The sequence below is a fragment of the Erpetoichthys calabaricus genome, chromosome 18, assembly GCF_900747795.2.
Source record: "Erpetoichthys calabaricus chromosome 18, fErpCal1.3, whole genome shotgun sequence".
NCBI lineage: Eukaryota > Metazoa > Chordata > Cladistia > Polypteriformes > Polypteridae > Erpetoichthys > Erpetoichthys calabaricus.
In genome coordinates, this window is record NC_041411.2 from 49,852,098 (window position 1) to 49,867,107 (window position 15,010).

Here is a 15,010-nt window from a genome sequence, read left to right on the forward strand (position 1 = left end):
CGTGGGTGTGTTTGTGTGTGTCCTGCGGTGGGTTGGCACCGTGCCCGGGATTGGTTCCTGCCTTGTGCCCTGTGTTGGCTGGGATTGGCTCCAGTGGACCCCCGTGACCCTGTGTTCGGATTCAGCGGGTTGGAAAATGGATGGATGGATGGTTTTGGTCTTCATATCATGGGAGGGCCATTATAGCCGTAGAATTAAGTCCACACAAATCCTCTATGGCGAGGAAACACTAAAGGAGTTTAATCTTTTCAAGCTAAGTACACACAAGCTAACGCCCCTTTAATACATGGAACCTGAGATATTATTGGAGTTTGCTTATACTGTAAAATTCTATCAAAATGACTCATTACTTTTCTAGGCTAACAGCATTCACAGATAAGAGGATCCTGCAGTTGTGTAAATGGTTCATGGCCACTAATGCATAGTTTTTAGAATTTTTTTTGCATAAACATGCTTTGAAGACCTAAACAAAGTTGTGGTCAAGGAGCTGAAGCATATCAGAGCCAAACATGACTTTCCACTATCTACAAGGTGAATCCGATCACTCTGAAATATGAAACAAAGGGGAGATGGCCAGTTGGGTGACCCTATCATTGGGGAAGCATGGCGCCTAAAGGTGTTTTCAGGCCAATGTAACAGTGGAGGGCAGGAGTAAGAAGTGGAAGAACAAGGCAGAGGACCACTGAGAGTTTGCCTGCGACATGAGATTAAAAAGACTATTACATTTGGGAAGGAAGCATGACTCTGCTGGTTATGTACTTTAGAATTTATTAGTTTTCCTCTAGTGTGCTTTCATAAATACAGTATATTAAAACTTACTGTACAAATGCTTCACATAATTAACAGAGACAAACAGGGAAGAGAAATTCCGGCCTTCTTCAAATCCAGTCTGTTTATAGATCCCAGGTACTGGTGCCACCTCAAAGTACAGCACAGCTGAGAGCCCACAGGGTGAGTGACTTCCCTTCGAATTCCTCTGCAGCTTCCCCTCAAATCGGCCTCTTGTGGTGGTGCAGTAGTACCCGTGCTCTGGCCAGCTCTTGGCAGCAACCTTTCTCGAGATGGGGAGGTCCTCTGCTGCTGGCCAGCTCTGTCTGCTTTTGTGCTAGCTCCTGTATGCACGTGCTCCTTACTTTTTAATACTGAGCATGTGTAGCTGCATGTTGTCATTCCTTAAAATTGTAAGCTCAGTGTTGTACGTGCTAAACTTGGTGAAGTTCAGTTTCCTGGCAGAAAGTGGTGTCTCCAAGGTGAGGGAGCCACTGGCAAGAGTCTCCTGGGCTCGGGTCTTGGTAAAGAAGCGGATCACAGTGGATAGCGCTTTTGTCACATCACTTCGTGCCCCCTCATTGACAAAACAGTACAGGATTGGGTCAGCCACACAGTTCAGGCTGGTGAGGGCCAGTGAGACATGATATGAGGTGAAGATATTTTCCTCATAGCTGCAGTCAAATGGCTTGCTCATGTAGACGGCACTGCGAGAAAGAAGGATGACATGGTACGGAGCAAAGCAGAAGAGCACTATGACTATGAGGCTGAGAGCCAGCCTCTTGATTTTGGCTTTCTCCTGCTTTTCAATGGAGACGTTGTCTTTGACAGCACGCAAAATGCCCTGATAGCAAAACAGCATAAGGACCCATGGGAAGATGAAGCCAACAAAGATGCGGTAGAGGTTCATCCAGGCCACCCACTTTTCCATAGGGTATTTCTCAAAGCAGAAAGTGTGGTTATAGCGGTCATTAAACAACTCATCATGGAACAGGGGGGCTGAATTGGCCCCAATCTCAATGGTCCACACCACTAGGCTCACTATTATGGCGGTCTTCACACGCCGAACCTTGGCAAACTTCAAAGGGTGTGCAACTGCCAAATAGCGGTCCATGGAAATGCAGCACAAGAAAGCAATGCTGATGTAGATGTTGGTGTAGAAGATGAACCCAAAGAATTTGCATGATTCCTTGCCATAATTCCATTTGTCGTGGTGCAAGAAATAGCCTATCCAAAGGGGCAAAGTGGCAATGTAGAGAAGGTCGGCGACAGACAGGTTCATCAGATAGATTCCCAGCTCATTCTTCAGCTTCACCTGCAAGTAGGCAGCCCACAGAGCCAGACAGTTTGCTGGCAAACCAAAGATGATGACAATGATATACAATGTGGGCTGGAAAAGGTGGTCAATCTTGGAGTCTACTTCACAGCTCATTTCAGGGGTGGACATGGTATACTCACTCTCATATTTTCTCAGCTCGGGACACCAGTCCCACTTGGGCAGTACTGATCTGAAAGACAGTCATAACAGCAGGAGCGACAGGAATTTTCTGTGGTGCAGTTTTAGAAGGTTTTTGCAGTGCACAAAGAAATACATAGTCCCTTAATGGCCACTGCCCAGAGACAGCTGCCGTATTCAGCACAGGCAAACTGAGCTTTGTCTTGGCTGTCATAAGGAACCAGAGATTGTCTTTATCTTCATTGTGGCTTTGCCAGACTTGCAGGCTTCATTTTGCTATGCATCCCTCCTGGAATCAGAGAAAAAGAAACATGATCTCAGTCACAATGCTAGAAAAAGGTACATCTCATCTATGCTGACTATCTTCTATGCAAAAACTGTCCTTCTTGTTGTGCAGAAAATTTTAAAGTGCTACTAGGAGAAAACACAACAAATGAAAGCATCTCTGTTAAGGAAGGGAAAGCTCAAAGGCACGTTCTCAGGAAATTTACTTTTGTCCATTTCAATGGCAAATTGACATTAGGAAATTGACTGCATTACTTATTTATTCACTTGATGGAGTAAAGGGACTCGGTTCCACATAATTATTAACTCTGTGCGTGTTTGTGATTAAAAGAGAGAGGGAGAGAGCGAGTGAGTGAGCATACACCGGTGGGTGCCTCTTGAATGAAGCCGTATTTTTGTGCAAGGAAGTGTGAGCGGGCACAGAGTTCACCTTGCTACACTTTGTGTTGGCAGGACTATACCTGAGGCACAGAGTGAGCGAGTCTACATCAGCATCTAGTTATCTGTCTAATTTATTATGTTTATTAATATAAGGGTTGGACAGCACGGTGGCGCAGTGGGTAGCACTGCTGCCTTGCAGTTCAGAGACCCGGGTTCGCTTCCTGGGTCCTCCCTGCATGGAGTTTGCATGTTCTCCCCGTGTCTGCGTGGGTTTCCTCCAGGTACTCCAGTTTCCTCCCATGTTCCAAAGACATGCAGGTTAGGTGCATTGGCGATCCTAAATTGTCCCTAGTGTGTTGCTTGGTTTGTGTGTGTGTGTGTGTGTGTGCCCTGCGGTGGGCTGGTGCCCTGCCCGGGGTTTGTTTCCTGCCTTGCACTCTTTGTTGGCTGGGATTGGATCCAGCAGACCCCCGTGACCCTGTAGTTAGGATATAGTGGGTTGGATAATGGATGGATGGATATACGGGTTTGCTCTGCCATAAATGTCACTAGACTGCCTTGGGAAAATGGAAAGGTGTTATCAACTGTTGTGATGTGAAATTTTGCATACAAGTTGATAAATATTTTGTATGTCTTTATTTGTAATTTAGGCAAAGCAATGTAATATTAGTGTTACATTAGTGAGAAGCATTCATGTTTACCCCCCCTTTTAGGAATGGGTCTCTTTGAATTTTATGACAGGGTTTGGGGGAAGTGCGTCAAACCAGTTTGGCAAGTATTTCTCTGCTAAAGTCTCTCTGTCAACCCCCACACAAAGCCAGGCTGTCTAACTGCCAAGCTTTACCTTAACAAATGTTTTTGGGGGGTGGCAGGTGTGAGGGTGTTCTATTCCCCCATTGGTCTGAAGTATGGCTGTTTGGAACTGGCTTGTATCAGAAGCCTTTAAGTACCATGACGCCCTATTGGCTGTAGGGGTTGGACAGAAAAACCTATACATTTGCTTGCTTTACTCAGCTCTCTCTCTCTCTTACCAAACTGATGGCAGACCATCTCACACACCATGAACTGAAAAGGACAACACAATGAAGAGCACAGCTCGGCAGCCATATCGAGACAGGCATGCGGCCACAAAATGAAGCCTTAATTAGAGACATTTTAAGTAACTACAAGTCTGTGTGCCACCTGAAACTACACATCACCATTTATCAGGTTGTATGGTTGCCAATATTCAAATGTATTTTGCATATTGTTATTATTTATGAATATTATCAATAATACATTATTTTATGTGTAACTTAACTGCTGCTTGTCTTTTACTACACCTAATTGCCTGAGGTTATAGATGTAGAAGGGAAGGTGGGGAGAAGTTATATGGTACAATACCTTATAAACAGTGGTAAGTCTGTGAGATTTGAGGCATTCTGACAAAGGCTACACATTAATAATACAAAAGGGGAAAGTAGAGTAAAATATTACTCTTCCAAGACAAAACACCAACAATCAACAAAAACAGAGAGACAGAGATATGCATGCTGATATCTTGTCAGTAACCCAAACAAATTACCAGGGCCAGATAATATTTATCTTCGAATTCTCAAAGAGGTTAGCGAGTGCACATATAAACCCTTGAGGCATAGTTTTAGGAAGTCACTGAGCATTGGGGAAATTTGGAAGGACTGGAAAATGGCAAATACTACCTCATTATATAAAAAGAATAACCGGGAGAGATCTAAGCAACTATAGGCCAGTAAGCTTAATGTGCATCACAGGAAATTTAATAGAAGGAATTTTTAAGGATAAGATTCAGAAACACCTGGCAAGAACAGTAGTTATTAGGAACAGTCAGTATGGGTTCAGACGAAGGGGGTCATGTTTTACTAACATGCTGGAATTCTATGAGGAAGCAACAGAAGGATTCGATCAAATTGGAGCATACAATATTATTTATCTGGACTTTCAGAAAGCATTTGATAAGGTGCCTGCCACATGAGTGGTATGGCATCAAACTAAAAGAAATGGGAGTTCAGGGTGTTGTTTGTAGATGGGTGCAGAATTGGCTCAGACACAGGAAGCAGAGGGTGATGGTGCGAGGAACCTCCTCAGAATTGGCTGATGTTAAGAGTGGTGCTCCACAGGGGTCAGTGCTAGGGCTGCTATCATTTTTAAGATATAAAAATGATTTAGATAGGAATATAAGTAACAAGCTGCTTAAGTTTGCAGATGATACCAAGATATTGGCAGATTATCTAGAATACACTGAATCATTACAGAAAGGCTTGGGCAGCATACAGGCCTTGGGCAGACTTGTGCCAGAGGAAGTTTAATGTCAGAAAATGTAAAGTATTACACGTAGGAAGTAAAAATGTTTGGTTTGAATACATAATGGGAGGTCTGAAAATCAAAAGTACACTTTATAAGAAGGATTTAGGAGTCGTAATGGACTCTACACTATCAACTGCCAGAGAGTGTTCAGAAACCATTAAGAAGGTTAACAGGATGTTAGGTCATGTAGCGCCCTGATGTGTAGAGTACAAACCCATAGAGGTTATGCTCGAGCTTTGTAACACACTAGTGAGGCCTCATCTGGAGTACTGGGGGCAGTCTTGGTTTCCAGGCTACAAAAAAGACACAGCAGCACCAGAAAAACCCCAGAGAAGAATGAATAGGCTCATTCCAGGGCTACAGGGGATGAATTATGAAGAAAGATTAAAAGAGCTGAGCCTATACAGTTTAAGCAAAAGATAAAGAGGAGATATGACTGAAGAATTTAAAATAATTAAGGGTATTAGTACAGTGGATCGAGACTGTGACTGTACAAGAACTTCATCAAGAACACAGGGACACAGTTGGAAACTTGTTGAGGTTAAATTTCACACAAATATTGGCAGCTTTTCTTTACATAGAACCATAGACACATGGGATAAGCTACCAAGTAGTGTTGTAGACAGCAAGACTTTAGGAACTTTCAAAACTTGACTTGATGTTATTTTAGAAGAATTAAGTGTATAAGAGCTTTGTTGGGCTGAATGGCCTGTTCTCATCTAGTTTGTTCTAATGTTCTAATAATGCCAATGTCGCTGCACAGAGAGCTACAAAGGGGCAGTATGTCCTGACACTGCAAATTGTGCCCAGGAACTAGTGGGTTCAAAGGCATCAGAGACAGAGAAAGACCTTAGAAGAGAGGCTAAAACTTGTCAGGAGCTAAACAAGGGTACCCATGTTTTCCTGCCTGGGACAAGAAGGACCATAATGTTAAATACTGAGATCAGACAGCCTACAAATTTCCCTAAGCCATCTGAAGGGTAGGTTGCAGCCCAAAGGTATAATAGTCTAAAGACCACCACAAGGGACTACAACCTCATGATTTTGAGACTTTAGAAACTCATTCTGACCTCTGAAGTGAATATGATTGAGTATACAAGATGATACCTCTTATGGGGTTGTTGAAGCTCAGTTAAGAAAGAAGATTGGGGTAACGGCATACTGGAAGTGAGAAAGAAAGCCTAGAGAATTAGGAAGGTGAGGAGAGAATGAAGAATGCTTCTTTGTGGTACCAAGAGAAAGAACAAAACATTACATTCGCACACAACACAATCAAACAAATAATAATAACACAACAGATATAATATGCTTCATAATCTGTTCAAAGAAAAATGGAAAAATCAACACTCAGCTCTCACCCAAAAATGTGCAGAGCGCAATTCAAATAGAGGGCCCCTTCTAACATAGCTGTTCATATGCAATAGAACAGTCAATAGTGTAAAAGAGCTAATCACATGCCCAGTGTGCTTATTTTAAAATTATACTGATGAATTCTTAACACATTTTTGAAAAAAAATTTGAACAGATCCTCCTAAAGAGAATTGGATGTTTTTCTTTGGTAATAAAATGTAGAACATCAGTTACAGTTAGTTACAGAAGGTGGATTAGGGTTTTCCAGTTGAGAAAAAGATGTCAATGCGCTGATGGTGTAGTATACGATATTACAACCACTTTTTCATTACACGCTTAAATCCCACCTGGAAGTTCAGCGAATATCACTGTTGATGCATTAGGAGTGATTATAAATCCAAACCTATTCAGAAATATGCAAATATTTTTCCTGAAAATGAAGTTATTGCATGTTATTTCTATCGATGCTGACACTAGATGACAATGGTCACAGGTTGGATCTTACCTTGAATAAATTTTTAAATATTTAAAGGTACACATAATTAGGAAAACGTTTAGTTGAATTATGGCAAACTTGGCACTTGTTGAACTAGATTGTATTCTATGAATGGCAGAGTTTCATTGACTTTAATTAAAATATCCCTTTTTCCATCATCTACATTTATTTATTTGGCTGATGCCTTTATCCAAGGCAACTTATAAGTTTATGACAAAAATGGTTATGTACAGTATCTTTTGCTTTTCCAATTGGAGCACAGACAGGCAGGCCAGCTCCAGGTCATACAGTGTCAGTAGTGGGATTTGAACACACAACGTCAGGGTTTGAAGTGCAGAGCCTTAAACACGACACCACACTTCACTATGATCATTAAAGAGTTGCAATAGTTTTATATATTGTAAAGATGCTGACTGAATCTTCATTGAGACTATCTAGGATCAAATCAGAGACAGATAACGGGTGGGAGGTATGGGAAGTTGGGTGGATTGCTTTTAACGAAGTTTCTAATTTGTAAGTAAAAAAGTATGTGGATTTAAGGCAAAATTTGGAGTGCTTTTGTTCAAAAGAAGCAAATACATTATCAGTGTAGAGATCTCAAAGTGTCTTATTCCTCAGCATTTTTAATAGGTTAAATATTGAGTAAGTTAAAGAAGGCTAAAAAGGTTGATTGTAATGAATAAGAGCGCCAGATAAGAGCTTCTGTGCCTTAAAATGTCCTAGATTGGTTCCATATTTTTAGTAATTGATGAAACATGAAACACTGGGTTACTGGTAAATTGATGATAATCAGAGTTGAGCACGGCACAGCAAGCCAGTGTTGATTTGTGGATCTCTGCCAATTTTTTCAAAATTTTATTATATGACATTTTGCAGGCCAGCAAAAAAACTGAAAGTTAGGTGGTACCACGGTGACATGTGTTTTGTATCTTCTTAAAGAAGTAGAAGAAGGCATTGCATTTATAAGGGGTTTTCAAGACACTCAAATCACTTTACATAGAGAGGGGAAAGCCAAATCAACCACCACCAATATGTAGCAGCCACCTGGAAAATTGGATGGCAGGCACTTTGTTCTAGTACACTCGCCACAAATCAGTTATTAGGTGGTGAAGGGATAAGAAATGCTTACCTTTGGAAGGGTATTCATTTAGACTACAGTAATTCCTTCAACTAACAATAAATGATCTACCCTCCATTCTATTATTACTTTGGACAAAAACAAGGCAACTAACAACATATTAAGAGATACTATCAGTTATATACGGTTGTTTTTTTTCCCAATTGGTGCACAGGCACTCAGTCATTATTTTATATGTAACTTAACTTCTGCTTGTCTTTTTACTACATCTAATTGCCTGAGGTTATAGATATAGAAGGGAAGGTGGGGATAAGTTATATACAATAATACCTTATAAACAGTGGAAAGTCTGTGAGATTAGGCATTCTAAGGCTACAAATTAATAATACAATAGGGGAAAGTAGAGCAATATGCTATTACTCTACCAAGACAAAACAGCAAGTTAACGCGTTATTATTGCATTAACGCATTAACGCCGACAATTATTTTATCATGCGTTAATGTTTTTATTATTATTATTATCATCAAAGCCTCAGTCTCACTAAAGATCAACAGAGATCAGTGATCTTCTTATTACAGCGCTTTTCGATACGCTTTTGCTAGAAGGAAAGTTAGCTTTGTTGATTTGACCTCGATTCCCTACGCATGCATGAATAGTGAAGAGCAAACAGCCTCTAAAATGGCATGTGGAGATATACCAAAGTGAATGCTCAGAGCAAAATAATCTGTGGATCCGTGGACTTTTTTCGTATTATTGCTGAATCAGACTGATTTGTCGGACTTCGATTTTGATGCAAGTGATCTGGAGATGTGGATCGAAAACGAAAGTGAGGTACCGGCAACAGCCGATCGTGGTGTGAACACATTCATGTAGCTGATGCACCTATGGCAACATTTGCCTGGGAGGACAGACGCTTACGATGACAGGAGGTACAAACCTTATTGCGTCTCACTGAAACTGCCACCCCTGTGCACCTGTCTCACAAAGGCAGCCAGCCTACTGTGCATTCTTGCTGTCCGTAGAGCTGCCCCCTGCACAGCCGCTGCTGCCGAAAACTGCAAACAGGTGCTGACAGCAGGCACAACAGGCAGCAGCAGACGTTTTATGTTGATTTATGTGTGAAATCATTGCTTTGTGCGCTTTCAGAAAACTGAGTATTTTTGGAAAAAATATTAGCCCTCAAAGAGTTGCTACTGAACATAGACTGTTTATGCTGCTCCCTGATAAAAGAAAATGTTTCTGCTGGTATCTGTGCAGATAAAAAAGAAAACAGATTTAGAAATGTTAACTTGCTATTGCTCGGAAGGTGCCTGTTATAATGTTGTGATTGTGGCTCTGGACTCTGATGGTATCTTGTTTTTCTGTAACAAACTAGATAAAACGTTAGTGCCCTGGCAGTGGCAAATAGCTTTGGTTTATATTTAATTTGATTACAAATACTTGTATAATATATACTTTTGTATACCTAACACTGTATGATTCTGTTTTGATGTGTTATGTATGTTGCTGTGAAAAATAGACTTTTAACAAAATACTTTGGATTCTTCCTTTTCTAGAAAAAAAAAAGAATATCATTCACCTTTTGAACACATGTACATAAGCTTGAACGCTTCACTGATTTTGGATATAAGAATTTTTTTTTAATCTAACCTTGTCATTATGTTTTACCCTATAATGTAATTATCTTGATTTTAATAAAGAAGACAATTAGAGTGAGCAATAAGAAAGAATTTATTTCAAACAAATAAGGGTTAGACAGTAGGTGTTCCTACAGATTTACTACGGAGAAGACTAAATCAGAAAAACCTAATGTGTCCTCTGAGCAGGCTGCTTTTTAAGTAGGAAATGACCAGTTAGCAATCAGTCATTGAAAAACAAAACAAAATTCCAAATAGAACCAGATTCTTTCCACCAGACAGAGATAACAGTATGAGGAAAACCTTGACACTTCTAAATGGGAAAGTAATGAAATTGCTTAAAATAGGACATTTTTTTCAGTTGTTCAAGGTATTAGGTATCAACTGCAAAGCTAAATATAACCTGGCCATTCAAAATGCTCTTTTATCTTGATTGAGGGTGAAGTCAGGCCTTCAAGATTTTAAAGATAATATGTGCATTCATTTTTCATATTTTCAATTTCTTTGTTTTTTTAACAGAAGAAAACTACTTCATGGACTGGAGTTGGGGAATACTGTGAATATCACCAAGAAAAAACAGACCTAGGCATCTATGGTGGGACACTGTTTTAAGCACTGAAGACAGGAATGAGTGGACGAAAAATAACAAGTACAATTAAAATAATTCATGTGTTTCAAATATTCATTTTCTTCAGCAGCTGTATAAATATGTAGACAGAGGGACAAACAATTCTCATATTGGACACTATAACTAGATTAGTGTGAAACTCCATCTTGGTGTAGTGAGGTTGAAATGAGCATCATCTATCTTCAAAAAGCTCTTACAGAGATTTTTTTAATTCCATTTAAATAATAAAATTAATGTTATGTATATGTTTGCTATTTTCTTTTGTCGTTAATAAGAAAGGAAAACAGTTCTGTGGTGAATGTGTAAAGGTTTTAGTGCACAACACTCAGGCTGGGAAACCTTAGTAGCCAAACCACATGTACTTCAGAAGAGTTCATCCACCTGAAGCTAAGCCTGTTTGTGCACAGCCAGTACTTGGATGGGAGACCATCTAGGAAAAGCATGAGTTGTTGCTCAAAGAGGTGTTGGTGAGGCCAGCAGGGGGAACTTACCCTGTGCTCTGAATGCGGAACCCAATGCCCCAGTGCAGTCACCAGGGACACTGTGCTGTAAACATGGTGCTGTCCTTCGGATGATAAGTGAAACTGAGGTCCTGACACTCTGTGGTCATAAAAGATCCCTGAGCCTCCTTCATAAAGAGCAGGGTGTACCCCAATGTCCAGGGAAAATTGTCCATCAATGAGTGCAACAACAGAAGAGACAGACATACACATATAGCCCAGTGCAGGTACTTGGCCCCATGTGTCTGAGAAACTTCTGTCTACTATGATATCATTCTGTCATTCTGACTATTGCATCATTATATGGCATATTAACAACAAATAGAGATTAGATAAGCCTTGTGGCCTGTGGATATACTACATGTTAAAACGCTGTAGCTCTATTCTGACATGTCATTCTTGCATTTCCTATTAGACAGTAATGTTAATTTACATTAGTTGTTCGTTTAGACATGCTGGCATAAGGTGAATGTTGTGCAGCATTGTCCGTACATTGTGGGTAGGCATATTCGATGATTTGGTTGTTTTGAGTGCATCTCCTATGGCTATTTATCAATTCTCTTAATGGTTGTCCTGTTTATCTCCTTTGTGTGGACACACCTTTTATTTCAAATGCAAATTTTACAACTTGTATTTTCACAAATGTAGATGCCAGTTCTTTCAACTTTACACTGAATACTATCGTCGTTGCTGTGAACAATTGTGATGACATATTGTTCATTTTTACCACTAATCCATTGATGTCTTTGAATGTCAATGTATCATCTGATTTTACCTAATCTTCCGTCCTTTTTAAAGGTTATGTGTACTTGTAACACATACAATGCCCTCTTCTGCACACGCAACACACATTTATATGTTTAATAGGGGTCTTTTGGGGACGTTTTAGCTGCAGACTGTTTATTGTAATCAGGAGCTTGCTTTCTGTCAGACAAGGTTAACAACAACACCATTGCTTTTTGCAGTTCAAAATCACTGCCCCAACTTTGAGTGCTGCATTCATGAGCCATGAGCCAAAAATGTGTCACTCGATGAGCCCTCTAATTGTTCCCACCCACATTTAAACAAAATTCACTCATAGCTGTCGCCAGATTTTACACCTGGCTCTTCAAGACTACCATATATGTATCATTAGAACATTAGAATAATCTAGACAAAAACTTTCCTTTCATAATTTTAAGCATTTTTAAACAAACTTTTTTCATGTCACCTCTTAATCTTCTTTTGCTTAAACTGTAAAGGCTCATGCCTTTTAATCTTTCCTCATAATTCATCCCCTGTATCCCCTGAATCAGCCTAGTCGCTCTTCTCTGGACCTTTTCTTGCGCTGCTATGTCCTTGTTGTAGACTGGAGACCAAACTGCACACAGTACTGCAGATGAGGCCTCACCAGTGAGTTATAAAGCTTGAGCAGAGCCTCCTATCATTGTATCATTGTGACACTAACATTACTTGGTATCGATGAAGGTAAAAACAAGTTTTTATGAAGTTAAAATATAAAAATCAAAGTTTTGTGCTCAAATGTACAGTAATCCCTCGCTATATCGCGCTTCGCCTTTCGCGGCTTCACTCCATCGCGGATTTTATATGTAAGCATATTTAAATATATATCGCGGATTTTTCGCTGCTTCACGGGTTTCTGCGGACAATGGGTCTTTTAATTTCTGGTACATGCTTCCTCAGTTGGTTTGCCCAGTTGATTTCATACAAGGGACGCTATTGGCAGATGGCTGAGAAGCTACCCAACTTACTTTTCTCTTTCTCTTGCGCGGACTTTCTCTGATCCTGACGTAGGGGGATTGAGCAGGGGGGCTGTTCGCACACCTAGACGATACGGACGCTCGTCTAAAAATGCTGAAAGATTATCTTCACGTTGCTACCTTCTGTGCAGCTGCTTCCTGAAACAACATGCACGGTGCTCGCATACTTAAAAGCTCGAAGGGCACGTATTGATTTTTGCTTGAAAAACAAACTCTGTCTCTCTCTCTCTCTCTCTTTCTCTGCTCCTGACGGAGGGGGTGTGAGCTGCCGCCTTCAACAGCTTTGTGCCGCGGTGCTTCGCATACTTAAAAGCAAACAGCCCTATTGATTTGTTTGCTTTCCTCTGTCTTTCTGACAGACTCTGCTCCTGACGCACACTCCTTTGAAGAGGAAAATATGTTTGCATTCTTTTAATTGTGAGACGGAACTGTGATCTCTGTCTTGTCATGGAGCACAGTTTAAACTTTTGAAAAAGAGACAAATGTTTGTTTGCAGTGTTTGAATAACGTTCCTGTCTCTCTACAACCTCCTGTGTTTCTGCGCAAATCTGTGACCCAAGCATGACAATATAAAAATAACCATATAAACATATGGTTTCTACTTCGCGGATTTTCTTATTTCGCGGGTGGCTCTGGAACGCAACCCCCGCGATGGAGGAGGGATTACTGTACTGATATTTGAGTGTTTTCTTATTGACCTGGTATATTAAATTCAATCATTCTTAATTTATTGTTACATAGCCCAGGCTCATTATGTTGCTCAGATTGCCTAAATTAAAGCAGCTTCTAGGTTACCAATTAATTCAGACATAATTAACAATTGCTGTAATACACACAACATATATATTTTAGTCGAGACATTGCCTAGCAGCTTTAATTAAGTAAGGGGCCATGCATGCCAGTATATGGTACCCTAGTGTAACTGTGTTGCTTTGTCTTCATTCTTCTGCCCCATTTCACTGTTACTGCTTTAATTAGATAAAGCAAATGACAGACCCCATAAGCACCAGATTAATCAGTTAAGCACCTTGCTGGCTATGCCAATTTCTGTTTCTGTGTTTTTCATTTAAACATTTTATTAGCTCAGTGACTTTTTTGTGTCTGTCTGATGAACTCGGTTCTGTTTCTAGTCATTTTAAAAGCAGCAGAGCATTACAGTTGTATGCATTTGCGATACATGAAGCCTTTTCAGTATGTCAGTCTCTCAGCATGTAAAAGAAGACTATTATCAAAAGAACACAGCATGTTTCTTTGCTGTGAATTAAAACATTACATATATTAATTTGTGTAGAATAATGCTTTTATCAGATAAATGATATTGGTATTAGTGTAAATAAAGTGTAATTGAAGTTAACATAACATTCTCAAGCCCAATAATTAATCCAATTCAGTATTGCAGGGGGCCAGAACTGTGCGTAAGGCAGTAATCAGTCCATCACAGAGCCCACTTACACACACCCACACTCACACAGGGGCCAATTTAGAATCATCAGTTAACCTAAAATGTCCATCTTTGGGGATATGGAATGAAAACCAGAACGCTTAAAGAAAAAAAAAAGATATGTAGACAAAAAGAAAACAAGGCAGACAGCAGCCAGGTGGGTCTCAAACCCAGCACACTGGATCTGTGATGTTGTAACCAATTGGAACTGAAATGCTGAGAGCGGGCTGATCATTGCCACTCACCATCCTGAACTGTAAGGCTCTAACATAAGGACAGGCCAATGTTACCCCACAAGGTGCCCCACCGTATGCCCCCCTTTCGATATAATCAACTACAAACAGTCAAATGAAAATGTACAGTATATATAAAAAGGACAGTTAAAGGGCAATTTTAGAAAAGCTACAAAAAAAATACATTACACGTTTAAAAAAGAAAGAAATCAAGATGAAAAAAGCAACAATCTTTTTTCCTTCCCAACACACAATAACCCCAATAACTGTGCATAAAAATACAGTATATCAAACAGGAATATATTAGAGGAAGTAAAAGTCATTACAAGGTTTTCATAGGTGGACTTGCAGAAGGATCATTACTGAGCCTTGGGGGTGCGAGAGCAGAGGGCCGGCCTGCCCGCCTAACCCTGTCTTCCCCTGCTAGTCCTGATCTAACCTGCTTGGGGATGAGACCAAAGATGAGAGGCGTTGTGATGAGTTTAGGAGATTTTCGGCACACAAAAGTGTATTGTGAATAAGGTCTGCTGGAATCTAGCACCATTTTTCCTGGAGCATCAACGCTTCAGTAGCCATGGTTTCCATTTCTGCAATGGTTTTCGGGAATGTAATTCTCAGAGACAATGAGAATTGAGTATATTTAGTTACCAGACCACCTTTTTTTAACTTACTTA

General features: G+C 40.2%; 1 protein-coding gene across 1 annotated transcript in view; it reads right to left on the bottom strand.

The window, feature by feature from the left end:
* Positions 1–751: 751 nt before the first annotated feature.
* The window catches only part of gpr4 (G protein-coupled receptor 4), a 45,888-nt gene continuing 31,629 nt past the window's right edge, over positions 752–15,010 (bottom strand). Inside the window, exon 2 of the mRNA XM_028824779.2 lies at positions 752–2,513. Coding sequence (XP_028680612.1) covers positions 1,130–2,215 — 1,086 coding nt within the window. The 5' untranslated portion in view covers positions 2,216–2,513 and the 3' untranslated portion in view covers positions 752–1,129. The remainder of the gene's footprint in view (positions 2,514–15,010) is intronic.